This window comes from Rattus norvegicus, chromosome 3 (genome assembly GCF_021556685.1).
Source record: "Rattus norvegicus strain SHRSP/BbbUtx chromosome 3, alternate assembly SHRSP_T2T, whole genome shotgun sequence".
NCBI classification, from domain to species: Eukaryota; Metazoa; Chordata; class Mammalia; order Rodentia; family Muridae; genus Rattus; species Rattus norvegicus.
Window position 1 is genome coordinate 76543078 of NC_141536.1, and position 25236 is coordinate 76568313.

Genomic DNA, 25236 nt, shown 5'->3' on the forward strand with positions numbered 1-25236 from the left:
AGAGTGTGCTTAGTATGTCAGGGGTTCCAGCCCCTCAAGGAGAAAACAGCGGAGGCAGGAAAATTGTTTGAGTTTAGGAATTTGAGAATAGCCTTAACAGCATAAGGTGATCCACCCCCTATAAGAAAAGAATAAAATCCAGTTCATCCAAGTGCTCAGAAGCCGCATGGGCTGGTGGCTGCCCACTGGACAGCACAGCAGTGGGACCTTTCTACTGGTGCACACAGTGGTGGCGCATGCTTTTAATCCCTACGCTTGGGAAGCAGAGGCAGGTGGATCTCTGTGAGTCCAAGGCAGTCCTGGTCTATAGAGCTAGTTCTAGGACAGCCAGGGATACACAGAAAAGTTATCTTGGAAAAAAAAATTCTATCAGACATCCATGTTTTAGACCCAAACCCTACACACTATTCCTCACCAGTTTTCATTTTAATTATAGTGTTTAGGTGGGCCTGGTGGCACACTGCTGTAATCCTACCCAGCATTTGGGAAGTGGAGGCCAGTATCAGCTATGTCACCAGCTTTCAAAGGCAGCCTGAGCTATGAGTCCCTGACTTATAAAGCAAACAAAATTGGAGAATTTATGCACAAGTGCATTACTTTCGTTTCAGTACTTGGAATTAACCACAAGTCTTCGTGTGCTGAGAAAGCTTCCTACTAACCACTGAGCCATACCTCAGCGTCTCACGGTGGCGTGGCTCCTCTAACATGTCAATTTGAGACTCCTTTCCCAGAGATAGCTTCCCAAATCAGTCTGATGTATTTGCTCTCCAAATGGCGTTTTGCACTTTTCTTTCCACTTAGCAGTGTCTTGGAGAACTTCATATGAGAATATGTGTGTATCTCAGGCTGAGGTGGAGCTTAGGAGCAAAGCATTGCATAGCAGAAGCAGGACTCTGAGTTTAACTTCAGCACTGTGAGTACAATGATTAATTATAAAATATGTCTCCTCTGTTCTGGAATCGTACAGTACCCCATAGCTTTATGTCTTCAGCAATGATGGGCACTGGTATCTCATTTTCTTGGATTTTGATAGTACTATATACAACACCTTGGCACTTCTGTCTGTATTGGTACACATTTATCTATGGTAGATACCGAGTAGTAGAATTGCTAGGTCATAGAGTCACAGAGCACTACCTCTGGGGCTTGGCACACCCTCTTACTCCTGCCTAGAATACCTCTCTCCATGACTAACTCCTATTCAACAAGCCCAACCAGGTGTTGTGCTTTTGTAGAAAGTGTTCCTTCCTGCCTCAGTTTACTTGTGGGACTGTCCCTCCACATCTTCATTGTTGTACACATAGGGCTCAGCCTTATTTCTCTCTATAGTCCCAAAACCTGGGATAGGGTTTGGCATAAAGCAAAAATCCAAATGTTTCCTCGGGTGAATAAACAAACAAATGAAGGCTCAGTGGTTAGGACATTCCAGAAATTCAAGGCGAGGCTGAGTGTCCTGAAAGTTGACTGTAGATCACTGTGCCACCCGGTACTCTGAACCAAATGTTTTCTTGCTGGGTTTCTGTCTTTGTCCCTCTCTGGGCCTGGGCATCTCATCTTGAACTGATCAGGTTGAGGGATGACAATGTTGAAGGACTGTGTAATTAAAGGGCCTGTTCCTATGAAATCTGAGCCCCTGGGGGAGTGGGAACTGGGATCCTGAGCCCATGTCTGTCTCCTTTCACCTACAGCTCCAAATGTTCTGTCCTTTGCCCCCTCCCAGTACCTTAGGGACAATTAAGATCAGCTGCAACATTTCTGCTTTCCGATTCTAGATTGGAACCCCAGGGAAGCCAGATGTTTTCCACTGCATATCCTCTTCTCCCTGTGGTCTGATGAACAGCCTTGTTTCCTGAGCTTCTATATCCTGACTTCCCCACATCCCTGAGCCTGGCTGCCAACTTTATTTTTTAATGAGGTTTTAATAGGCTGCCTCTGTAATTAATTTCATTCTTGTATTTTCACACTTTCTGTCTAGGTGCCTAAACTCCCCCAGGCGATAGGTGCGATGGTAACTGATTCCAAATCGTGCTAGCACCATGGCTGTGATTAGACGGTTCCCAAGCCCCTCTCATTTGCAGTTGTTTAACAATCATTAATTAACTGGGGCACACAGCCCAGTGGTAGGGTTACCTGTCAGGTTTTACAGAGGCAGAAACAGATAAGGAGAAAGATCTGCACAAGCCTTGAGAGAGTGGGTGTAGAAATTGGTTTCAGAAACCACATCCTCAGGTTTCAAGTCTCCTATTACAGATTTGCTACACGCGCGCGGCCAGAGTCCTCAGGCCACGAGTGATGGGCGTCTTTGTGACAACACGGGCCGCTGAAGGAGACAGTTTCACGCTCCTAAGTCAACCCCCCCCCCCCCCCGGGCAGCTGGTGTCACTCCTAAGTTACCGTTAAACTCAGGAGCCCCTCTTCCCATTCTGTGAGTGGACTCTACTGAGCGAAGAACTTGTCAGTGATTTCTTCCAGATTTAGAAACAACACGATTTTGCTATTTTTAAAGTTGTCTTTTTAAAAATCCGCGCGCGCACGTACTCACACTTCTAAGGGAGTGGAGGGGGCTGGGTTGGAAATGTGCCTGCTGGAAAGAGAGCAGCAAGGCCGGTTGCTTCCCAGAGCGCGCACGGTCCCCTAGGGGGCGGTCCCTTGGGCTCTCCAACCCGGAGTGAACTGTGACTCCAGGACCCCTGAACCAGAGGCCTGGGACCCCGCTGACCCGCGTCCACTCCTGTCTCTCGGGTCCTGGGCACCACTGCTGGCTCACCCGGCTCAGGAGAGAGCAGGAGGGGCGGGGAACCTGAGCAGGTGGCGATTAGGTCAGCCTCAGAACATTCTTGGACCGCTCCAGTGGATATAAATAACAGACCCACGGGCTCTGAAATCCCGAGAGGCTGGGGGTGGGGCAGGGAAGAAGGGATCTATTTAGGGTGGGGTGCCATCGTGACGATTCGGAAAAAGTGTACATTGGTCTAGGAGGTAAGACCAAGGATTTAAATATGAGCCGAGATACAAAATCTGAAACTGTGAACACCGAGGAGTTCGTGTTTTTTGTTCCACCCCCACCGCATGTTTGTCTCAGGTCTGGGAATGCGTGCTAGAGCTGCAAGCAGAGCTGCTCTAGGTAGGCATGGCTTTCCTAGTCTTGCTTCTGCCGGACTAGAGATCTTGGGCAAACCGCTGAAGGTATCTCTAAGCCTCGTTTACGCCATTGTGAAACGTAAGGTTTACAAAGAGTGGGTGGTTGTGAACCTGTCTCCCCGTAGAAAGGTGCTCTCAGCAAAGAATGTAATGCAGCATTGTCCCCGAATCCCACCCCAGTGATTAGTGTGCAAGTTTCCGCTCACTCCCACCGGCCTCCCAGGCTCTGGAAAAGTCGGAGAGCGACAAAGCTCAAATCTAGCTCTCTGGTAGCCTCGCTCCGCCACCTTAGACTATTGGCTCCGGCTTCTCTGCACCGGGGGAGCAGATCCTATGGCTCGTATCCCGAGCCACCTAGCGCAGGGATGCCTGCAGTCCCCGCCGCGGGGATGCCGTCGGTGGGGTTGGGGCGGCGGCACCGCGAAGAGGGCGGGCCCGGGGGCCGGGCTTCCCGGGGGAGGGCCCGAAGCGCTCCAGGAGGCGGTGGCCGGGACCCGGGAGTGGTAGAACTGCACACCGAGCGTGACCAGATTCCCCTAACCCACTGAAGGCCCCTGAGAGGACACGGTGAGTGCTTTGGAGGGGATGCTGGGGAACACGGCGGCGGCGCGGTGGCTCTAGCTCGCTTTCTGGTCCTCCGACTCCTGAAGTTGGCAATGGGACGGACTCCCGCGCGGGCGACCCCGGCCATTGGCTGCCACTGAGCGCAAGGCCATCTCATCTCCTACGCTAATTAGGCGTTTCTACAGACCAGCCAAGGGAAATGGGGCGTCCACGCTGGAGGAGTAAATCATCTCTTGGGGCCCCTAGAGGGTCCCAAACTGCTCTCCTCGCGCCCGTTCTGAAGCCCTAGAAGGGGCCTCTGTAAAAAGCCCGCCCCCCCCCCGCCCCTTCGCGCCACCATCTGTATGGCTAACCCTAGTAGGCAGCGCCCCTTCCCCGCTGCAGCAACCAGCTGGCCCCACCTCCCCACCGAGACCAAGTTCAACTAGTTTGTCCAAGAAGTCCTAAAGCCTCCATGTCTAGGCCTGGCTATGCCTATCCGTGTGGCTGGCTCCACCAGCTTAGAGTTGTTCAACACCGAGCCTTCTGGGATCCGGAGGTGGTTTGTTGGGTGGCACTGTCTATAAGGGTGGAGGCCAAAGACCGGCAGCCCCTGGGTTCTGTGATTTGGTGTGGAGGTTCGAGGTTAGGAGTGCGTCATCAGCGACAGGCACCTCAGCCGGCAGGTCGGGTTTCCAAAAATGCCCCTTTGTTATGCCCCTCCCTGACTCTGCCTCCTCCCCCTTTCTCTGAGCCGCCCCCTCCCCCAGCCTTCCAAAGACTGTGCCAGTCTCTTGGTTTTAAGTGCCCCTCTCTGGATCAGCAACCAGCCAGCCCCTCCTGCACCTCCAAATCTTAGGTCTACAGGCTGACTGGGAGAGGCTGCTGGGCGCAGCCTGTGACTCAGGACACAGGACTGGGCTGGGAAGGGTGGCTTTGCTCTCTTCCAGGCCTATGTCCCCAGCTACTGGAAAAGGGTGGGGGCTGGCTTATGTGTAAGTGAAGAGCAAGGTAGAAGCCTTTAAGCTCAGGTAGGGAGAGTGGGCTCAGTCCTGAAGCCCAGGACTCCCCGTTCAGCACTAGCGGCGGCGGAGAAGATGACCCTGCCAATGTCCCAGAAGCCTTCTCTGACAGGCTAGGTGGAGGGCCTGGGCTGGAAAGATTTTTAACTACCTGTTCTTGTTCTCTGAGCTCTTACTGTGGTAGGATGTGCTTACTCAGATGTGGGCCTCTACTAACGTCAGGAGGCACAAGATGCCAATCCCCCTCAACAGGGACCAAGGTGCCAGGTCCACCCCCATAGCCAGATGAAGCTGGGGTGCCGGGCCTGGCTGTGCCTGGGGCTCCATCCAACTTGTGTTTGCTCTGTGAGGCCTGAGGGAGCTGTGCCAGCACTATACACACAGCCTGCTCTGTTCTGGGGCCAGGGAGAAGGAACGGGTTGGGGGCAGCTCTCCTGGGAGCCAGGAGCAGGGAGCCTGGAGTAGCAGGGGCCCCAGGTCCCAGATAGTTCACTGGGGCAGCTCCAAAGGCCTAGTGATTTATAATTACTGCTCTTCCTCCTCACACACACCCCATCTGACTGGCAAGCCATTCTGGACAAGCGGGGCTGATTCAAGAGGAAACGAGGTGGAGAGCTAGTTGAGGTTGGGGGGCAGTTTGGTTTGTGTCCAGGGATCTTCATTGCCTATAGGCTAATGGGATCCCAGGGAGATGCTGGTCTCCCTCCTGCCAGCAGAAGTAGGAAGTCAGCTTAGACCAGGCTTTTCTCAGGGCTGCTGTAGTCATCAGCTTTTCTGGTCTTCAAATGGGACATTCTTCTTTCTTTTTTGATGCTGATGATGGACCTAACCTCTGGCCTCAAGTACATCCTTACTCTGAGCTATGCCTCCAGTCCCTTGTTTTCTGATTGAGTTGTTACGGATTTTAGTGCCCCAGGGGTAATGTGAATCGAAACTGCAGAAGTCTGACAATGACTTTGGACAAATCCAATCACAACCTATAGATTGTATAGTGTGGGACTGGGCACACAGGGGCTATGGGAGCCCCGAGGAAGGCAGAGTGAAGTTTGGAGTTTTAAGAGTAAGTAGAGGTTTACCAGTTTAGAGAGCACTGTGTCAGAGTCCTGCTTTGGTTGCTGCCATCTCATACTCTTGTCCTCTTGACCCAACTGTCCCTTAGGCCTTGGGCTATCTCAGGGAAGAAAACAATTTCCTTCTATGGACTAAGAGTCGGTTTGTACGGGGGAGAGCTGAGAACTTGCCTGGAGGCAGGAGGTTGCATGTCACTGTGTCCTCTAGTGTCGGGGAAGGGAGACGGGGGTGGGGTGAGGGGGACAGAGAGACAGAGAGACAGAGATGGACAGACAGACAGACAGACATGGACAGAGATGGACAGATAGACAGACTTTGGGGGTAAAATTTCACTTTGCTGTCCTCCACTGGCAGTTCATAATGTCACACCCTGGGCTTTTTTTTTTTTAATTTTTTAAAAATTTTTTTATTTAGGGGTTGGGGATTTAGCTCAGTGGTAGAGCGCTTGCCTAGGAAGCGCAAGGCCCTGGGTTCGGTCCCCAGCTCCGAAAAAAAGAACCAAAAAAAATTTTTTTGGGGGGGTTGGGAATTTAGCTCAGTGGTAGAGCGCTTGCCTAGCAAGCGCAAGGCCCTGGGTTCGGTTCCCAGCTCCGAAAAATAGAAAAGAAAAAAATTTTTTTTAATTTATTATTATATATGAGTACACTGTAGCTGTCTTCAGACACACCAGAAGAGGGCATCGGATCCCATTACAGATGGTTGGGAGCCACCATGTGGTTGCTGGGAATTGAACTCAGGACCTCTGGAAGAGCAGTCAATGCTCCCAACCACTGAGCCATCTCTCCAGCCCCACCCTGGGCTTTTTGAAGGCAGAATGGAATTATCTCAGGACCCTTTGATCAGGACTTTTGGATGTTGTGTGGTGGTGGTAGGGGGTAGGCAATTGTCTCCTTATGAGTGATGGATCTTTCAAGTGTTTCCGGTTCATTACCTAGTTTTATCAGCCATAGCATGGACACTAACTAGGTGGGGGAATTTCCACCTCAGAGTGAGGTAAAACACAGTAAAACACAGTTGTCTGAAACTTCCTGGTCATGATAGGGTCCTTCTGGCTCTCTCTCCACTCTGTTCAGCAAGGACAGTTGCTGGGGTTGTGACAGGGTACCTCCTCACTTGGACTGGTTTGTTCATGGGGTTGCCTTGTCATCCAAGGGGCCTAGTTAGGCAAGAGTTCTCATCTAAAGTAGGTGTGTGGGGCTTCCTGCCCACCATCTACCCCTGTCTGTCACCTAATCCCTTGCTGGGCTGTGTGACCGATCTGGCATTCTCGGCCTGGAATCTGGCACTTCTGACAGCAGTTGCTATATTGAGGGTACTGGGCACCGCCCTGGACACTGGAGGCTCCCACTCTTGACTCCCTTCTGTGCTCTTGTTAACATCAAGACAGAGTCATAGCGGCAGCTTGGAGACTTGGACGCGGGTCCTTGAAGTGATCTGGAGACCCCGGTGTGTAGAGGATGGAGTGAGGCGGGTAGACCCAGAGGGAGAAGGGAACTTGGGGGCTGCCTTCTTTGTCTCTCTCCTGGCTCCTCTTGGGGACTTGTAGCCTTTTGCTGCTTGGTCACTGCTCTGCTCTTTCCGTGGGTGGTGGGGATGGCAGAGGACAAAGCTTTGGACTATTAGAAGGCCTTTTCCCAGCCCCCAAACTGCAGGCCTCACTTTACTGCTTATTTACCTGCCTTCCTCAGCACCACAGCTGCCACCATTCCGTGCTGCAGGGATACCATGGCTCCAGAAGAGGATGCTGGAGGGGAGGTCCTAGGGGGCAGTTTCTGGGAGGTAAGCCGCTGGGGACTGGGTTTGGAGTGGCAGTAAACTGTCCCCCTCTTTCTGGGCTCAGCTACCTGTCCAGGGGAGTAGCCTAGCTATCAGTCCCAGCTGGAAAGGGGACTCATAAAGCCATCGCTCCACTGTGCTCCAGGCTGGCAACTACAGACGGACGGTGCAGAGGGTTGAGGATGGGCACAGGCTGTGTGGGGACCTGATTAGTTGCTTCCAAGAACGCGCCCGAATTGAGAAGGCCTATGCCCAGCAGCTGGCTGACTGGGCCCGCAAGTGGAGGGGTGCCGTCGAGAAGGGTGAGCCAGTACACAGGCCTACCAAAGGCCTCACAGGTGGTGAGGGTGGGACCTTCGGGACAGCTTCTTGAGGTTTTGTGGGTACTGGGGATGGAATTTAAGACCTCAAGCGTGCATGGCAAGAGGGATCTATATTCCTACTCCACCTGTTTTCTAGAACAGAAATAAAGGTCAGAGAAGGGACTTGCCTGAAGTCACAGCTAGAAGAAGCTAAATGTGGAATGCAGGTCTTTTATCTGGGTAGAGAGATCCCAGGCAAACAGCTTGTGCAGCAGACTTGGCTTTACTCTGCTTTGGACAAGTTAACCTCTCTTCTCTAAGTTTAGTTTCTTTGTTGTTTGTTTTGTCATTGTTTTTGCCCATTCCGTGTTGGCAATGGCGGTGCTCCCATGGTAGTAGTGAAGGCAAAGATTCACGAGATCACTCATGTCAGGGCAGAGTAGGGAATCCTAATATGCAGCACTTGACATTGGTGCTGTTCAGTTTGGCACCCCAACTCGTACCATGCCCCTGTCTGGCACCCAGAGCGGGACGTGGGGAGATGGGAAGGTCGTATTTAAGATAGCAGCCGCACCTGGCCCAAGCTCATCATCCCTCTGCAGGCCCACAATATGGCACTCTGGAGAAGGCCTGGCACGCCTTCTTCACTGCGGCTGAGCGGCTGAGCGAGCTGCACTTGGAAGTGAGGGAGAAGTTGCATGGTCCAGACAGCGAGCGAGTGCGGACTTGGCAGCGCGGGGCTTTCCACCGGCCAGTGCTGGGGGGCTTTCGGGAAAGCCGGGCTGCAGAGGATGGTTTCCGTAAGGCCCAGAAGCCCTGGCTAAAAAGGCTGAAGGAGGTGAGGCCAGGGGCAGCATTTACTGGTGGCAGGCACCCTCCAGGTCCGCAAAGGACCAGGTGTGGCGTCTAGGATTCCGAGTTGTTCTCATGCATCTTAGGTTGAGGCGTCTAAGAAGAGCTACCACACAGCCCGCAAGGACGAGAAGACAGCCCAGACCCGGGAGAGCCACGCGAAGGCCGACAGCTCCATGTCCCAGGAGCAGCTTCGAAAGTTACAGGAGCGGGTGGGACGCTGCACCAAGGAGGCAGAGAAGGTACAGTTCCCTGGCAAACCTTCCGGGATGCCTCTTCAGACCTTAGGCTCCTCCTGCTCTAACTCCCAATGCCGTCCGTTTTTTTTTTTTTTTTTTTTCGGAGCTGGGGATCGAACCCAGGGCCTTGCACTTGCTAGGCAAGCGCTCTACCGCTGAGCTAAATCCCCAACCGCTGTCCGTTCTTGAGATGGTTATCTAAAACTGGAACTTGGGCTGGGTGTCGTCGGGATGCACACTTTAATATCAGCACTCAGGAAACAGAGGCAGGTGGATTTCTATAGGTTCAAGACCAGCCTGGTCTATATAGAGGCTAACCTTGTCTACGTGGAGTTCCAAGACAACAAAGCTACTGTAGTGAGACCCTGTCTCAACAAACAAACAAACAAACAAACAAACAAACAAACAAACGAACAAGCAGGAGGAACTTGGGCCTGGGGAGATAGCTTAGTTGGTGAAGTGCTGGTTGTGGAGGAAAAAGCTAGACAGCGCAGCAGGAGTGGTAAAGCAGAGTTGTCAGAATGGGTGTGAGGCAGGAGTGGACAGGACAGGTGGATCCCAGACCTGGATGGCCAGCTTGTCTACAGGCTGTGCGGGACTGAGGAAGGCACCCCATGTTGACATTCTGCCACCACCATATGCACGCATGCACACATGCACAGAGAAACATGAGGAAATACGATGTTTTTTTTTTTCTTTTTCTTTTTTCTTTTTTTTGGAGCTGGGGACCGAACCCAGGGCCTTGCGCTTGCTAGGCAAGTGCTCTACCACTGAGCTAAATCCCCAACCCCAGAAATATGATGTTTTACCTAGGAGTTTTTTTCCCCCCAAGAGAATAATGGCTGGGTTTCAGGCCATTGGGGACTTGGTTACCTGGAATCATTTCTCATATTGCATACTCTGTCCCCTACTCCCAGTGCCCTTCTCTCTAGCATTCCAGGACCTGAATGGCCCTGAATGGGTGCCATTTCTATAACACCTCCTCTAGGAAGCCTACTTTATCTCTCCTTATCATCTAGATTGACCCTGTCTTGTGCTCCATCCAGATTCTTTTTTTTTTTTTTTTTTTTTTTTGGTTCTTTTTTTCGGAGCTGGGGACCAAACCCAGGGCCTTGCGCTTCCTAGGTAAGCGCTCTACCACTGAGCTAAATCCCCAACTCCCCCAGATTCTTATAGGTGTTTGTATGCCAATTCCCTTATTAGGCTGCTTCTGTCAGTCCCCGAGGGTAGGAAGTGAGTTTCAGGCCTGGCTGCCCCTGGTAGCTAGCTTCAGGTCTAGCCTGTGGCTATGCTCAGTGAATACTGGTTGCAGGCCTAAGTGGAAGGCAGTCTGTCCTCACTGCCTCCCCTCTCTCTCACTCAGATGAAAACCCAGTATGAGCAGACCCTGGCAGAGCTAAATCGCTATACCCCACGCTACATGGAGGACATGGAGCAGGCCTTCGAGAGCTGCCAGGCTGCTGAGCGCCAGCGACTTCTCTTCTTCAAGGATGTGTTGCTCACCTTGCATCAACACCTCGACCTCTCCAGTAGTGACAAGTATGGCCAGCACACTGGATAGAGGCTTCCCTGACTTCCTCTGGGTTGGGCTGCATGACTTGAAGGGGGCCTTGGCCTTCCCTGTCTGACTGAGTCCTCATAGGTTCCATGAGCTCCATCGAGACCTGCAGCGGGGCATTGAGGATGCCAGCGATGAAGAAGACCTGCGCTGGTGGCGCAGCACACATGGGCCTGGCATGGCCATGAACTGGCCACAGTTTGAGGCAGGTGGTATAGGCTGGGTGGGACTTGGGTTGGGCTCAGTGTGGGTCCCAAAAGAATGACAAGGTTTGCACTGAAGTCAGCGAAGGTGTTCCAAAATCTCTCCACAGGAATGGTCCTTAGACACACAGAGAGCCATCAGCCGGAAGGAGAAGGGTGGCCGGAGCCCAGATGAGGTTACTCTGACCAGCATTGTACCTACAAGAGATGGCACCGCACCCCCACCCCAGTCCCCATCATCCCCAGGGTGAGAGCCAGGACCCTGGTCAAAAAAAAAGAAATAGCTCTATTCCCTGCTTGTTCCCACCTCCTACTTCTTTCCCATCTCATCTTGGTAGAGTTAAGGCCATTTCACAGAGGTTTAGATTTGCTCCCTGGTCTAATGTCCTTCACAGTTTGGATGTATAACAGCCCTCTTCACAGAGTTGGACCCACATTCACAGTAGTGAGAGGCAGCAGTGTGACTGACTGTTCACTCAGCTTCTTCCCACCCACCTCTTTAGCGATCCTCTAAGCGGCAAAGCCCATTGTCTTGAGTACTGGATATAGTCAGTCTTTTGCCCTGAGTTGTCCCCTTGTGTTTCCTTCTCTAGTAGTGGGCAGGACGAGGACTGGTCAGATGAGGAGAGTCCCCGGAAAGCTGGCACTGGGGTGAGGGTACGGGCACTTTATGACTATGCTGGCCAGGAAGCCGATGAGCTGAGCTTCAGAGCAGGTACGTGGGGCCCTTCCAGGTTCCTTCTCATTTCAGCCTGTCCTACCTGCTAGAGCAGGGCTGTAGGGAAGGAAAGCCAGAGACTCCCTTCTCACACATGCGCTGCTGGGGGTCCAGCCTCAACCTAACAGCTGCTTCCCTGGGGTCTAAGGCTGGGTGGCTTGTCCAGGCTGTGCTCTATCATGGTCTGAGTTGGGGATCCTCCAGTTTGTAGGCCCTTGTGCTATCCCATCCCCCAGTTGAGATCAGTGAAGCCAAAGCCTTTGGCAGTGACCAGTTCATCTTTCTTCAGGGGAAGAGCTGCTGAAGATGAGTGAGGAGGATGAGCAGGGCTGGTGCCAGGGCCAGCTGCAGAGTGGCCGCATTGGTCTGTACCCTGCCAATTATGTAGAATGTGTGGGTGCCTGAGTGCCCTGACAGCCCTGTGAAATGGCCAGAGCTCAACCCTTCCTGGACTGCTGGACCTGAAAGCCCTGAACCATATGCTGCTGCTGTCCCTCTGTTCCCACAGGAGGAAGTCTTAGGGCCCATGATGGGAAGGGGGTCTGGGTTTAGAAAGAGGACAACAGTTTAGGTTGAGGGCAGGATGGGAGATTGGAGTGACAGAGGGTTGAGAAGGGCCTGAACCTCCCAGGGAGCATTTGGGTCATCCCACAAGTAGGGGGATCCAGTTCCTAAACTGTTTAGGAGTTCCTGGTGTGAGGTTGGGGAGAATGTAGTTTGGGGCTAGCAGCACCCTCTTTTGTGACTTCTTGTAGTGTGTATTAAATTTGATCAAGAATAAAAACTCCATCAAGTGTTGTGAGCATCTTTTGATACCCCACTCTTGCTGGTGGAAGGCATGGGGCAGGTTAGTGGACCGGCCATGTGTTATGGAACTGGGATTGGGCAGGCAGTTGCCTCCTGGTATCTGTCCCGGAATTTCAGTGGCGTAATCTGGACTGGAAGAGCCTCTGCTCCAGGCCAGTTGCTGGATTGTGAGCTGAGCTGGAGCCCTGCCAATGTCTTCCCGATGGAACCAGGAGCACTTGGGAGATTGTTAATCATTACTCATCTATCAGTAACTCATCACAGAGTCTGTTGCCATGGATATCTGCCTGTGGCCCACAGGCAGTAGTCGAACTAAGCACGTAGGGTTCTGGCGTTCAACAGGAACTCGCGAGGAAATTTGGGCCAACCCACGAGCCGTAGCCCGTTCCGGTTGCCGATTGGCTAGGCGCGGCGCGGCGTTCACTCTCAGACCCATTGTGGAGCTCCCGGCTGTGACGTCATGTTTCAGTCCCGCCCGACGTTCATTGGCCCAGATATGGTCGAATCACTCTACTCGTAGGCGGGTCAGGGCATTGTCGGGACCGGCGCGGTTAGCCTCCCTTCGCCGTCAAGGATTGGCCCGCGCCGGGACCTGTCGGTCGGGGTTGTGTCTGGGAAGAAGAGAAAATGGCGGCGGGCCCGAGCAAGAGCGAAATCCAGACTCTTTTTAAGAGGCTTCGCGCAATTCCCACCAACAAGGTGCTTGGGCGGGAGGGGCACGGGTCCTGGCGCCAGCGGAGAAGACGTCTCCTGTCCTCTAGGGTCTGAGAGAGGGCGGCGGGGACGGAGGTTGGAGGCTTTCTTGTGGTTTCTAGCGCTGGGCCTCGACTCTGGGCCCTAACCATTTACTCGTCGCCTCTTCCACTTAGGCCTGTTTCGATTGTGGAGCCAAGAGTCCTAGTTGGGCCAGCATCACGTATGGTGTATTTTTGTGTATTGACTGCTCTGGAGTGCATCGCTCCTTGGGTGTTCATCTCAGCTTTATCAGGTAGGTTCTGTGTGAGGGTGTTGTGTCTTCACAGGGGCTGTATGTATGGTCAGAGAGGAGAGGACGTTAGGAATTGGACCTTTCTGAACTCGGTGTTTGGATACCTCCTGGCGGGCTTTTCTCCTCACAGTTAACAAGATACTCGGGATCAATTTGGGGAGAAGTTAGATGCATTGACCTTGCTATTGAAGAAAGATTAGCCCAATAGATCTCTAGTGTGCTTTTGACCACTCTTGGAGGAGAGCCAAACCCGTGCCTGCATTCCTGAGAAGTCGACCTCATTTTGGATCTCCTTTTCAGAAATAATTAGTACCCTTTGGATTAGGTGAAGAGCAATGATTTCAAATACAGGGAAGAGAGGAGGAAATGGGACAGTGAGTGCTGGTTCCTGGACACCCACAGAAGCCTGAGGCCAAATGACAGGTTTGGTCTTGATAGGGAAGCATGCTTTGGTGTCAACGGGTAGTTGACGCTCAGTGTTTGTACACAGGTCCACAGAGTTGGATTCGAACTGGAGCTGGTTGCAGCTGAGGTGTATGCAGGTCGGCGGGAATGCCAATGCGGTAACGTTCCTTTACCTTCCTCCACCCTATCCTTCTGCCTGAGTAGTAACTTTTCTTTGATTCTTAGAAGTGAGTTTGGTTTCTCAGTTCAGAGAGGTTGCAGCTCTGGAACATGCCACACACTTTCAAAGAGACTTAATTAAGTACAAACTGAACTAGACAGTGCTCTCTGGAAAAGCCCAATGTAGTTCGTCTCCATAGTCATTGGGGGTTTGTGGGCTCCTTGGGAGGATAGCTGGAGTGAGAGGTACATACATTCTTTAGTTCCCTAGACTTCATTCCCTGGTCTCACAGGGAGGGGATGGCATGGTGTTTTGTTTTGGGTTTTGTTTTGGGGAATTTTTGGATGAGGGAAGAGTGAGGTCAGTTATGTGAGGTGCACATATAATAACAAAAATTAAGGTGTTGTTGTTGTTGTTGTTGTTGTTATTGTTGTTGTTGTTGTTGTTCCTGTCTTGTTTTGAAAAGGAATTTTGGAAGACCTTTACCTCTATGAAAATCAGTTGGTGTCAGTAGTGTGTCAGTCTGTATAAATAATACCCCAATTGTTTAGTAAAATGTTTCCTATAGTGTGAATACAGTTCTCTTTGAGAGTAAATACATATTACTTCCTCTGTCTGCTCTCCAGACTGCTTTTTTCCGCCAACATGGATGTCTGGCCAATGATGCTAACACCAAATATAACAGCCGAGCTGCCCAGATGTACCGAGAGAAGATCAGGCAGTTAGGGAGTACAGCTCTGGCTAGGCACGGCACTGATGTGAGTGTTGGTTCCTGGGCTAGGGTGTTGGGATAAGAGATGTTAACAACCCTGAGTTTCACAGTGTCTCTCCTCCCTTTCAGCTTTGGATAGACAATATGAACAGTGCTCCTAGTCACTCTCCAGAGAAGAAAGACTCTGATTTCTTCACAGAGCATACTCAGGTGAGTACCACAGGGATATTTCCTCTGATAAATGCTTTACTTACCAAGGCTATAATACCCTTTTGTGATCATGACATAAATTCTTGTGTTTAGGTATAATGTCTCAGAGAATGTTTTGTAGCTAAGAATTGGTAATTACTGCCTGCTTCTTAAGGGAATGCAGTGGAATCCTCCTTAGAAATGGATTCTAGAGTAGAGAAAAGTTGGAAAGCTCAAGAAGTCTCAGGGATCCTAAACAACTTCTAGATTTTCCAGAAAGGAACATTAGTTGGAGACAATGAGGATCGCCTCTCCTGTGACCCACCTGTATATAAGAAAGGCCTCCCCTCTGTTGGCAGTGGGTATTGAAGTTAAAGCCTCAGGTCACATCCCAGCTTCACTGCAAGTATTTCTGTGATGTGGCCAAGTGACTTAACCTAGCAAAGCTCAGTTTCCAAAATGGAGACATAGTTACTTGATAGAGTCTGTACATAGTTACTTCAGCTGAACCTGCTGTATCTGTGAGCACCCAGGGATTTGTGCCTGTGCATGGCCAGAGTTGTTACTGCTTTATCAGTTAGGGGAATGAGTTGGGCAATAAGTTGAAGATGCTATTTTCCTACATTTTTCTCCCATGGTAACTGGTGAGTATAATTGCTAATCTCCAGTTTTGTCTTAGAGCTGGGAGCAGTGCCTCCCATCCACAGGTAGCTGTGGTTTTTTAGGAGGGCTCATTGAGGCCTCCATGATCTGGCTTCCTTTTTAGGCCCCTGCTTGGGATACAGCAGCCACGGATCCTTCAGGGACCCAGCAACCAGCCCTACCTTCAGAGAGCAGTAGCCTGGCGCGTGAGTTCAGCCCAGATCTCGACAAAGTGCTTGGGCCTGGAAAAGGGTTAGGGTATATGAAGTGGACACTTGGCCAGTGACATAGAAGTTCGGAGAAGGTTTCACTTTAGTCCTTGGAGGAATGAGTGGGCATACATCTTTTGATGGCAAGCTGAGGAAAGCCAGTGACTCCTGTCTTACCACCTCCTTAATGTAACTCCTGTCAATTGCTTCCACAGAACCTGAACCTGGCCCCAACACTGATCTGCTTGGAACCTCACCCCAAGCCTCTCTGGGTATGACAGCTGGCAGGTGTGGGAGGCTGGGAGAAAGTGGGCAATATTTGTTCCAGATCTCTGTTGCCTACTTACGTGAACTAACCACAGCACACTGAGCAGCTGACCCCTCTTGGGTAGGCACTGGAATTGAAGCTCTGACTGCCATGTTGACCTCAGAGCCTTTGAACTGACAATTCTGTATGGGCTGCCATTTTGAGTGTGGGAGTAGATCTAGCCACAAGATGGGAGGCTGGAATGGGACTGGTGTCAGGTAGGACTGGCTCGTTTCGTCCATTTCCAGGGTATGGGTTTAGCTTTAAGCTACTCATGGCTAGAGGTAATACTGTCCTTTCAAAGTTCAGCCTTTTCCCACTCTTCTGTGGCCTTCAGACTTGGTTATGGTAAATAATTCCTTTGCTGACCTTGGTTTGTTCTGTTGACTCTTGGGGGATGGGGCAGGAAGCCAGTGACTGTCCAGCTGATTATGTGCGAAGGCAGACTTTGAAGCAGGCTCTTTATAGGCTTCTGGGTTTGGGAGCTTTATAAAGCTTCTGGGGCAGGCCCTTGTTAGCCACACGTCTGTTTCTCCTCCAGAATCCATGTATCTGTCAGCTAAAGGGCTCTCTTCTACCAGAGGTAACCAGGGGTTTGGGACACCTGCCCTGCTTGCCAGCTCCCTGCATTAGCAGCTGAGACTGTTGAGCAATTTCCCTGCCTAACAGTTGTTACTTTGGTTGGGTACTTTGTCTTTTGTGCCTCGGGTCTAGGCTCTTACTGTGACTTTTTGGGCATCAGCAAGCTCCCCTAACTTTGTCTGGTTTTGGCTTGAACAGTCTCGGCTGGATCTGGTGGTGGCAGTTTTTGCCTTTCCATCTGAAGGAGTTCTTTTTACATGCTCTTGTTGTGAAGCTGCTTGGTGTGGACTAAGCCACCTTCTCTGACCTTCCTTTGTCCTAGCTCATGCTCACCTTCTTCCTCACACAGAACTGAAAAGCTCCATTATTGGCAAGAAGAAGCCAGCAGCAGCTAAGAAAGGGGTAGGTGGGATGAGACAATATTGTAGGGTGGTTGTGAGCTGGAGTTGGGCTCCTTCAGTTCTCCCCATGTACTGGCAAAGGTACTAAACTTGTCTGAACCTTGTCTGTGAAAGTGATATAAAGTTACTTAACTCCTGGTACAGTAAGCTACCAGTACTTTCTTCTGGGCAGTAAGCTAGATCAAGCACATCTAGTATTTAGAGAACTTGGCACATAGCAGGCCCCAGTCAGCATTAATTGTTGTCTTCATTCCTGAGACCTGCGCGGCGGTTGTGCCAAGCAGAACCACTGTTGTCTTAGAATGCTCACTGGACCCTAAGGAGGAGGATCCCTTTCACTGTGGGTGTGACTACAGTGACCACACTGGGGAGGGAGCTGAGGAGACTGGCTGGCCAGACCCCACATCACATGGTTTTCTCTTCAGCTGGGTGCCAAGAAAGGCCTGGGAGCTCAGAAGGTGAGCAACCAGAGCTTTACTGAGATTGAGCGGCAGGCCCAGGTGGCAGAGAAGCTCCGAGAGCAGCAGGCAGCTGATGCCAAGAAGCAGGCAGAAGAGTCCATGTGCGTGATTGCTGTGGTGCCCTTGGCTTGTGTGGGGGTTGGTGACAGGTGGCATGGGTGGCAGCCTCTGAGTGTTCATTCCTTCCAGGGTTGCCTCCATGCGTCTGGCCTACCAGGAGCTCCAGATTGATCGCAAGAAGGAGGAGAAAAAGCTACAGAACCTTGAAGGAAAGAAACGAGAGCAGGCTGAAAGGCTGGGCATGGGCTTGGTGTCCCGAAGGTGAGGCTAGGGCTCTGGTGTATTAGAAAAATGCCATTGTTTTTCTGGGAGCCAGAACAGGCTGTACCTAGTGAGTCAGGGTTCCTTGCTTAGTCTTCTGAGGCTGAAGAGAGAATTATTTTGTTGTCTTAAAGTGCCTAGGACAGTGGTTGGCCCACGTGTATTCATTGCTTAAGTGAGCAGGATCAGGTGCTGTTTTACTCCAGGCTAGGATAACACTTATTAATATGACTGCTTTGTGACTGAACAGTTCTTTTTTCTCCAAGACCTAAGATCCTTAGGGCTTGGGGGCTGGAGAGATGGCTCAGAGGTTAAGAACACTGTCTGCTCTTCCAGAGGTCCTGAGTTCAATTCCCAGCAACCACATGGTGGCTCATAACCATCTATAATCAGGTCTGATGCCCTCTTCTGGCCTGCAGGCATACATGCAGGTAGAAAGCTGTATAACGTATACATAATAAATAAATGTTTAAAAAAAAAAAAAAAAGAACCTTAGGGCTTTTTGCTTTCTTAGTCCTTGTCTAGTAAATGCCATTCGTCCTACCAGATACTGTAATACCTCAAACTATCCCACACTTTTTTTTTTTTTTTTTGGTTCTTTTTTTTTCGGAGCTGGGGACCGAACCCAGGGCCTTGCGCTTCCTAGGTAAGCGCTCTACCACTGAGCTAAATCCCCAGCCCCTATCCCACACTTCTAATGCCTCTGGGGAGTCCTGTGTGTGTTTTCGTGAGAGAGAGAGAGAGAGAGAGAGAGAGAGTGTGTGTGTGTGTGTGTGTGTGTGTCCACCACTGCCTAGCTAGGAGTCTATTGTTCTAGAACTACTTGGTTTTTGTTCTGTGCTTTGCTTAACAAAAGCAGAGCTGCTCTCTGAAGCATTTTGAGTTACTATTTAGAGATTTCAGTAATAGTGGTTTTTTTCAAAGATTTATTTATTTTATATATGAGTACACTGTAGCTGTCTTCAGACACACCAGAGAGGGCATCAGATCCCATTACAGATGGCTGTGAGCATGACTTTGTTTTTTAAGATGGTCTTAGTGTTCAATCTGGGCTGGCCTCAAACTCCCAGAAATTCTTTTGCCTCTACCTTCCAATTGCTGGAATTAAAGATAGTAATAGATTTTTTTTATGTCTTTTAAAAATTAAAATATGTGGGCCTGGGAATGTAGCTTGCTTGGTAGTGTGTTTGCCTTGCATGCATGAAGCTCTGAGTTCAGTCCTCCGTACTATATAAAACTAGTGTGTCGGTATAAGTCTGTAATCTCAGCACTCCGGAGGCAGGAAGGTCAGAGGTTCAAGGTGATTCTTGGCTATATAGCAAGTTCCAGGCTAACCTGTGCTAAAATGTAACTGCAAGGTGGCATGCACCAGGGATCCTAGCACTTGGAATGTAGAAGTGGGTAAGATCAGGAGTTCAGAGTGATCTTGGCTACATAGGAATCCAAAATAAGACTGGGTTCTGGGAGACTCTGTCTCAAAAGAGAACTGATGGTGATGATGATGATGATGAAGAAAAAGAAGTAGAAGAATATCTGCTGATGCCATTGACAAGGTCCTGGCTGCAGTTAGCATGTGCCATGGCTCTTCTTAGGAGGCCTGGGCTCCCTATGAGGAATGTCTTAGACGTGGTAAGGACTTCGCTACCTCTGTGCACATGAGGATCCTGAGATGCTAAGCAGCTTCCTCAACGCTCCGAACCTTGCAGTCGGCAAATGAGCTGACTTTTTCATTCTAAATTCATTTGTAGTTTTGTTTGTTGTTTATTTTTGGTTTTGTTTTTTAACACTGTGTGGCTCCGGCTATCCTAGACTCACTTTGTAAACTATGCTGGCCTCTAACTCAGAGATCTGCCTGCCTCTGCCCAAGTGCTGGGATTAAAGGCCTGTGCTACTATACCCTCCAAGGCAAGTCTGACTTGAAATTTAATCTTTCAGAACATATACTTGGATTTACCTTATTCCTTTTCTGTGTGTGCACTAGTGTAAGCACTAGTGTCATTGGTGAAGTGCAGAAGTGTGAACATCTGTGTGTTCGTGTATGATATAAGTGTCTATAAGGTTTTTTACATTATTACATTTTTTTCGTGTGTGCGTGTGCGTGTGTGTATCTGTGATCATGTCCTTTCACTGTCTGGACTCCAGGGTTAAATTCAGGCCACTGGACTTGGTAGTGAGTGCTTTTTTACCTACCGAGCTCTCTTACCAACATTTACCAAATCTTTTATTTTGTCTTTTTCTTTTCCTGGAGCTGGGGACCGAACCCAGGGCCTTGCGCTTGCTATGCAAGCGCTCTACCACTGAGCTAAGTCCCCAACCCCTACTAAATCTTTTTTTCCTACTAAATCTTTTAAAATTACATTCTTATTTACTTTTTTTAAAATTTGTATGTATGTATATGTATGTATGTATGTATGCCTACATGTCCTATGGCACACATGTGGAGGTCAGAGAGCACCTTGGTAGAAGCATTTCTCCCCTGCCAAGTCCTAGGGAGTGATCCCCGGTATGCTGCTAGTGTAAGCACTAGGGTCATTAGTGAAGTGCAGGAGTGTGTAGATGTCTGTGTGCTTGTTAGTTTGAGACAGCGTCTCATTAGTCCTGGCTGGCCTCAAACAGGCCAGTCTTTTGTTTTGTGGACAGTCTTATGTAGCTCAGGCTGGCCTCAAAGTAGTTACATAGGCAAGGATGACTCATGGTCAGAGAGAATATTGGGTCACCTGGGACTGGAGTTAGATAGTTGTGAGCTGCATGTGGGTGCCAGGAATTAAACACATGTCCTTTGGGAAAGTGGCAGTGACCTCTGAGCCTTCTCTCTAGCCCCTGTGTGTTCTTTTTTTTCTTTTTTTTTACAGTGCAATAGAATCTCTTACTTAAATCTAGTCCACCTTATTTAAAATCCAGTTGCAAAATATTCATTCCTTGGCAGTTTTCAGTTTGGAATCTATTAGTGAGTTTGTGTGAACCGAAGGGATCCTGACAGGGGTGAGGCATTGGCTGTGCTGCCACCCACTCTAGGGAGCACTGGCAGATCCAGGTCTTGGTGTATGGCCAGACCCTGTGCTAGGAGACGCAGTTTCTTCCTCTTTTCTTTTCTAAGAGATGGAAGAGTAAGGGCTCACCGTGATCCCATGAGGGTTTCAGGTGTTTCCACTCTGTTTTGTGCATGTGTACATTTGTCAGGATCTCAGGAAGGAGAGTCTGTGGTGTAATGGCACTAAGTAAGGATGGAGATGGAGCTGGGCATAGTGGCTCATGCCTGTCATCCCAACCCTGGAAAGGCTGAGGGAGGAAGATCCGGGTCACATAGCCAGTCTCCTTAGAAAATGCAAACCAAAAACCAAAAGGGGAGGAATGGAGGCTGGTGTACATTATTCAGATAACCACCAATAGCCACTGTCTTGGGACAAGCCTTTTGAGAGAACAAAGCTGGTATGTTAACATTTCTGAGTGTGGTCCCAGGTCATGGAACATAGTTCTTTGCCTGAACTGGCCCAGTGCAGCACACAGGCAGGGAGCCACACTGTGGTGGGTGGTGGGTGGTGGGTGGTGGGTGGTGGGTGGTGGGTGGTGGGTGGTGGGTGGTGGGTGGTGGGTGGTGAAACAGACCCATCAGCCTAGCCTCTGCTCTTGGTCTATGAACTGTTGATGCTTATTGCCAGCCTTTGGCCTGCTGTGCTTTCCCCACAGCTCCATCTCCCACTCTGTGCTGTCTGAGATGCAGATGATTGAGCAGGAAACCCCGCTGAGTGCAAAATCTTCCCGTTCACAACTTGACTTGTTTGATGATGTTGGAACATTTGCTTCTGGACCCCCAAAGTAAGGCTGTTGCTGGGGCATAGACTTGACTGTTTTGTTCTTTTACAGGTTTCTCTGAGCTATTCTGATATCTCCCTAGGTACAAGGATAACCCCTTTTCTTTGGGAGAAACTTTTGGTTCCCGCTGGGATTCAGATGCAGCCTGGGGTATGGACAGGGTAGAAGAGAAGGAACCTGAAGTTACCATCTCCAGCATCCGGCCTATTTCAGAAAGGTAGTGTGGGCAGGCAGTGCTATCTGCAGAATTTGCAGTGATGCAAGGGTTTGGTACCTGCACTAGCTGTATGGCTGTTAAGCTAGTGCAGCTGAGGAACTGAGTTTTTAATGTTATTAATGTAATTTTAGCAGATGTAAATAGCCACATATGGCTTGTGACCATTCACTAGACAGGTGGGAAGCCTTGGATTGGGATCTGTTTTATGGTGGGAGGAGCCTGCTTTTCTTTTTCAGTTCTGATGTCCCTTCCAAAGGTGACTATATGCTTCAAGTTTTGATTGTTTGCAGAATAGGGATCAAACCCATGTTTTCCACCTGGTAGGCCCCTTATTTTTTTAAAACTCTCACTCTACTCACTATGAACAATGTTTTGTTACTATAGACTATCCATTTGTAAAATATGACATAAGAAATAACTTCACTGGGTTGTTGGAAGGACAGTTGTAAAACCCCCAGCCTAGAGCCTTCATCAGGAGTGAAGTGGCGTGGCCCTCCTATCCACATTAGCATGATTCTGAAACAGTGATCATGGTACTGAATAGTTACAGCAGGAGAGTGGGTGTAAGCCAGGGAAACAGACCTGGTTACTTCAGATTCTGAGTAGGACAAGGACAGCAGCAGTGATAATAGGGCCTTCTTGTGAGCCTAAGCCCTCAGAACCATACTCCACTCTGTCCATACTCCACTCTGTCTAGATTGAGGCTCTTTGTGCCTTGGATTCAGTGAAGAAAAGGGAGAGGACCTCTTGGCATTCTTTTGTAGGGTATTCACTAGGGGGAAAGGTTCTTGAATCCCAGAGTTGCAGGACAGATGATAAGCCATGGCCAGAAAGTTATGGGTACAGTTTTTGGCTTCTGAATCCACTTTCCCTGGTGGTAATGAGAAGGGACAGAGATGTTCTGCACTTGCCCACAGAACCACAAGTCGGAGGGAAGTGGAGAGTCGGATCTCAGGTCTTGAGTCCAGTGAAGCACGTCAGAAGTTCGCAGGAGCCAAAGCCATCTCGTCTGACATGTTCTTTGGTCGAGAGGTGGACTCTGAGGTTAGTGAAGTTGTGTACTTGGCACAGCAGGCAGCAGCCAGAGCTTCCCTGTCTGTCCTTGGGCTTCAGCAGTAGGTAACCTAATTTGGCATAAATCAGTTCTTTTATCACTGGCCAAAGATTGCCCAGACCTTGTCTTTTCTCCAACACAGTATGAAGCCAGGTCTCGGTTACAGCAGCTTTCGGGCAGCAGTGCCATCAGCTCTTCAGACCTTTTTGGGGATGTGGATGGAGCTCATGGAGGAGGTAGGGCCTCCGTGTTGTCGCAGACACCGAATGAGCACAGCTGGAGTACCCTGTTGCTGGGACAGGCTTCTTGCAGAGCTCTTGATCACCCCTTCCCTTAATTTTACAGGAACTGTATCTCTGGGGAATGTACTTCCTACAGCTGACATTGCCCAGTTTAAGCAGGGTGTCAAGTCTGTGGCTGGCAAGATGGCTGTGCTGGCCAATGGTGTGATGAATTCTTTACAGGTGAGGCTGGGCTACTGGACCTGGGAAGAATTGTTGAGGTTTGCCTTCTACTGTATCTAGATATACTGCTAACTAGCCCTGGCCAGCTCTGTAGAGATCACTTGATTTTCTCAGCAGGAAAGTTACTCTCCATCCTTGTTTTTGGGCTAAGCCTCTCCCTAAGGTGATAATGTGTCTGCACTGATTTGGCTAAGCTTGTTTTACTTTTCTTTTTTTTTTTTTTTCCGGAGCTGGGGACCTTGGCTAAGCTACTGCTCTCCCCCAACCCCCCAGGTTCTGTCAGGCAGGACTTTCCTTTTCATTAGTATCTAGGTGGCTTTCACTCCAGCTTCCATCACATACTTCCAACATGGGGTCCCCAGCCCTCTGCAGCAGCCAGCCCTAGTTCTGCTGTGGATGCGCTGGGGAGGCATTGTGTATACTGGGGGAGCTCCTGCAGATTAGAGATTCTGACTTTGTGTTTTTATTCTCCCCACTCAGGATCGCTACGGTTCCTACTGATCCAGGCTCCATGGCTCAGGCCTGTGGTGGTGACAGCAAGAACCCTGATTCCCAGGCCAGAGATGCCTATCTTGTGGATCTGGGGATTTTGACTTTGTGTGTGTGGTGTGTGAGTTGGATGAGTTGGGGGATCTTGGCAAGGGGAATGGTCAGCATCAGCCCTTGTCCTCAGCCTGTGCTTTGAGTCCTTGTCCCCATCCCTCACACTTTCCCTCCATGCTAGTGTCCTTCCCTCTGGTCTTGCCCCAAAGCTGCTGCTGCTTGGCCTGCTGTACTGGGAGTGAGGGGAGGAGTCCATCAGGATGGCTTTATGGGTCTAGTTCTCCCCACGAGGGAAGGCCTAAGGCTTTGCAGGCTCTAGGATCCTTGTAGGTGGTTTGAGGGCTTGGGCCTCCATCTTCTGGAGGCAGGGGAGGCCTAGCAAGAGTTGTGCTGTATCAGCCCTTGCGGGGAAGTTATGGATTTGCCACTGCTGTTCCTGTCAGTGGCCTCTTCTGGGTTCCAGGGAAGGATGGATTAGGAGAAGGACCCTGGTAGCTCACTAAGAGCTAGAACTTTTGCTTGGTACCTGAAGGTTTTATTTGGGATCAGCCTGGAGGCCTGAGCAATCTTCCGTTGTCACAGCTGTCCCTTGGAGGCTGACTTCTGCCTGGGTGTTTGAGAGCCTTTACCTACCATTCCTGTGGATCACAGCACCCTCTGTCTATGCTTGAGGTCCTCTCTTTTTGTGTCCTGCTTGGCCCCATGGTGAGTCTCACCTGTGTCCTGCCTGGATGCTGTGAACCTATTAGCTGAGAAAGCTGAGACTCTGAGAGAAAGAAGCCCCTGGAGCTCAGCTTTTATCCTCTGCATCATCCTGGGTTTAGGGGTCCTGGACAGCACCCCATCAACCAGTGAGAGCTTGAGGACCTGCAGCTGCAGGCTCCAAACACTGGCAGCTGGGCCATGCACTGTGTCATCCTTGGTGCCATCTCACCCTGCCACGCTGGCAGTCTGGGCCCAACCTCTACCTGTGGCTTGCAGGTTGGGCTCCCAAACAACGACCACTCTTCCCTCATCCCTCCCCAGAGGGACATGACTTTCTTTCAGCACTGTTTGTATTGAAACAAAGTGGTGTCAAAATAAAGCCCCCACGGGGCCCTGCGGGTCAGTGTCCTCTCCATCCTGCCTCCCTGCCCAGTGTGGCCCTTCGCTCACTCTCTGGGCTCCCACCGATATGGGTTGGGCGTCGGTGCCAAAGCTGAGGGCACTCTCTCCGGGGCCTCCAGCTTGTCTCTTCTCTGAAAGCCAAAGGCCCCTGGCTCCTTGCCCCTTTGCTGCCGCGGGGTCCGGTACAGCCTCGACCTCACCACCCTGTTGCACGTGGAGGAAAGAGGTGGTGTTAGTTGGTCCTTTAGTTTGTCTGCAACCTCAGTGGTTTAGCACCTCATCACAGGAAGCAGACAGGGACCTGCTTGTCAACGGAGCTCTGCTTTGTGTTTGAGACTGTCTCCATACCTCAGACTGGCTTTGTACTTGAAATCCTCCTGTTTCAGCATTGGCTAAAGGTACTAAAATGCTTGGAAAAGCATTTTAAAT

At 50.3% G+C, this 25236-nt stretch overlaps 3 protein-coding genes across 15 annotated transcripts in view; 2 read left to right on the forward strand and 1 right to left on the reverse strand.

Annotated features, from left to right (window-relative positions):
- Window positions 1-2888: 2888 nt before the first annotated feature.
- Window positions 2889-12230, forward strand: Pacsin3 (protein kinase C and casein kinase substrate in neurons 3). 8 transcript variants are annotated; one of them, XM_087651831.1, is made up of 11 exons: window positions 3647-3708; window positions 7161-7223; window positions 7466-7556; window positions 7699-7855; window positions 8458-8693; window positions 8794-8949; window positions 10310-10485; window positions 10589-10709; window positions 10818-10954; window positions 11301-11422; window positions 11715-12219. In XM_087651831.1, the coding sequence occupies exons 3-11, from the start codon at window positions 7503-7505 to the stop codon at window positions 11828-11830; spliced, it is 1275 nt and encodes a 424-aa protein (XP_087507957.1). In that variant the 5' UTR covers window positions 3647-3708; window positions 7161-7223; window positions 7466-7502; the 3' UTR covers window positions 11831-12219.
- A 581-nt stretch (window positions 12231-12811) lies between these two features.
- Window positions 12812-24808, forward strand: Arfgap2 (ARF GTPase activating protein 2). Of its 3 annotated transcripts, XM_087653202.1 has the most exons (17): window positions 12834-12931; window positions 13102-13220; window positions 13711-13783; window positions 14412-14543; window positions 14627-14707; window positions 15453-15534; window positions 15753-15809; window positions 16386-16427; window positions 16776-16828; window positions 17253-17389; window positions 17478-17609; window positions 21297-21425; window positions 21505-21639; window positions 22557-22683; window positions 22836-22929; window positions 23039-23157; window positions 23638-24808. In XM_087653202.1, exons 1-17 carry the CDS (start codon window positions 12860-12862, stop codon window positions 23656-23658), a joined length of 1605 nt encoding a protein of 534 aa, XP_087509328.1. In that variant the 5' UTR covers window positions 12834-12859; the 3' UTR covers window positions 23659-24808.
- Window positions 24228-25236, reverse strand: part of Cstpp1 (centriolar satellite-associated tubulin polyglutamylase complex regulator 1) — a 164301-nt gene continuing 163292 nt past the window's right edge. For 3 of the 4 annotated variants that reach the window (XM_087650864.1, XM_087650861.1, XM_087650860.1), the window contains one exon: window positions 24228-25011. In XM_087650864.1, the coding sequence (XP_087506990.1) occupies window positions 24852-25011 (160 nt within the window). In that variant the 3' untranslated portion in view covers window positions 24228-24851. The remainder of the gene's footprint in view (window positions 25012-25236) is intronic. The other variant, NM_001429939.1, reaches the window with a different exon arrangement.

What these genes read in the sequence shown, in the direction of transcription:
- Pacsin3 (XM_087651828.1), top strand. Translation starts at nt 4,176, where the DNA reads ATGCCTATCCGTGTGGCTGGCTCCACCAGCTTAGAGTTGTTCAACACC. An exon ending in GAGGGGTGCCGTCGAGAAGG is followed by an intron (nt 7,856 to 8,457) that starts GTGAGCCAGTAC and finishes ATCCCTCTGCAG; the next exon opens with GCCCACAATATGGCACTCTG. An exon ending in TGAACTGGCCACAGTTTGAG is followed by an intron (nt 10,710 to 10,817) that starts GCAGGTGGTATA and finishes ATCTCTCCACAG; the next exon opens with GAATGGTCCTTAGACACACA.
- Arfgap2 (XM_087653202.1), top strand. Translation starts at nt 12,860, where the DNA reads ATGGCGGCGGGCCCGAGCAAGAGCGAAATCCAGACTCTTTTTAAGAGG. An exon ending in TCGGCGGGAATGCCAATGCG is followed by an intron (nt 13,784 to 14,411) that starts GTAACGTTCCTT and finishes TCTGCTCTCCAG; the next exon opens with ACTGCTTTTTTCCGCCAACA. An exon ending in AGGGCTCTCTTCTACCAGAG is followed by an intron (nt 16,428 to 16,775) that starts GTAACCAGGGGT and finishes TTCCTCACACAG; the next exon opens with AACTGAAAAGCTCCATTATT.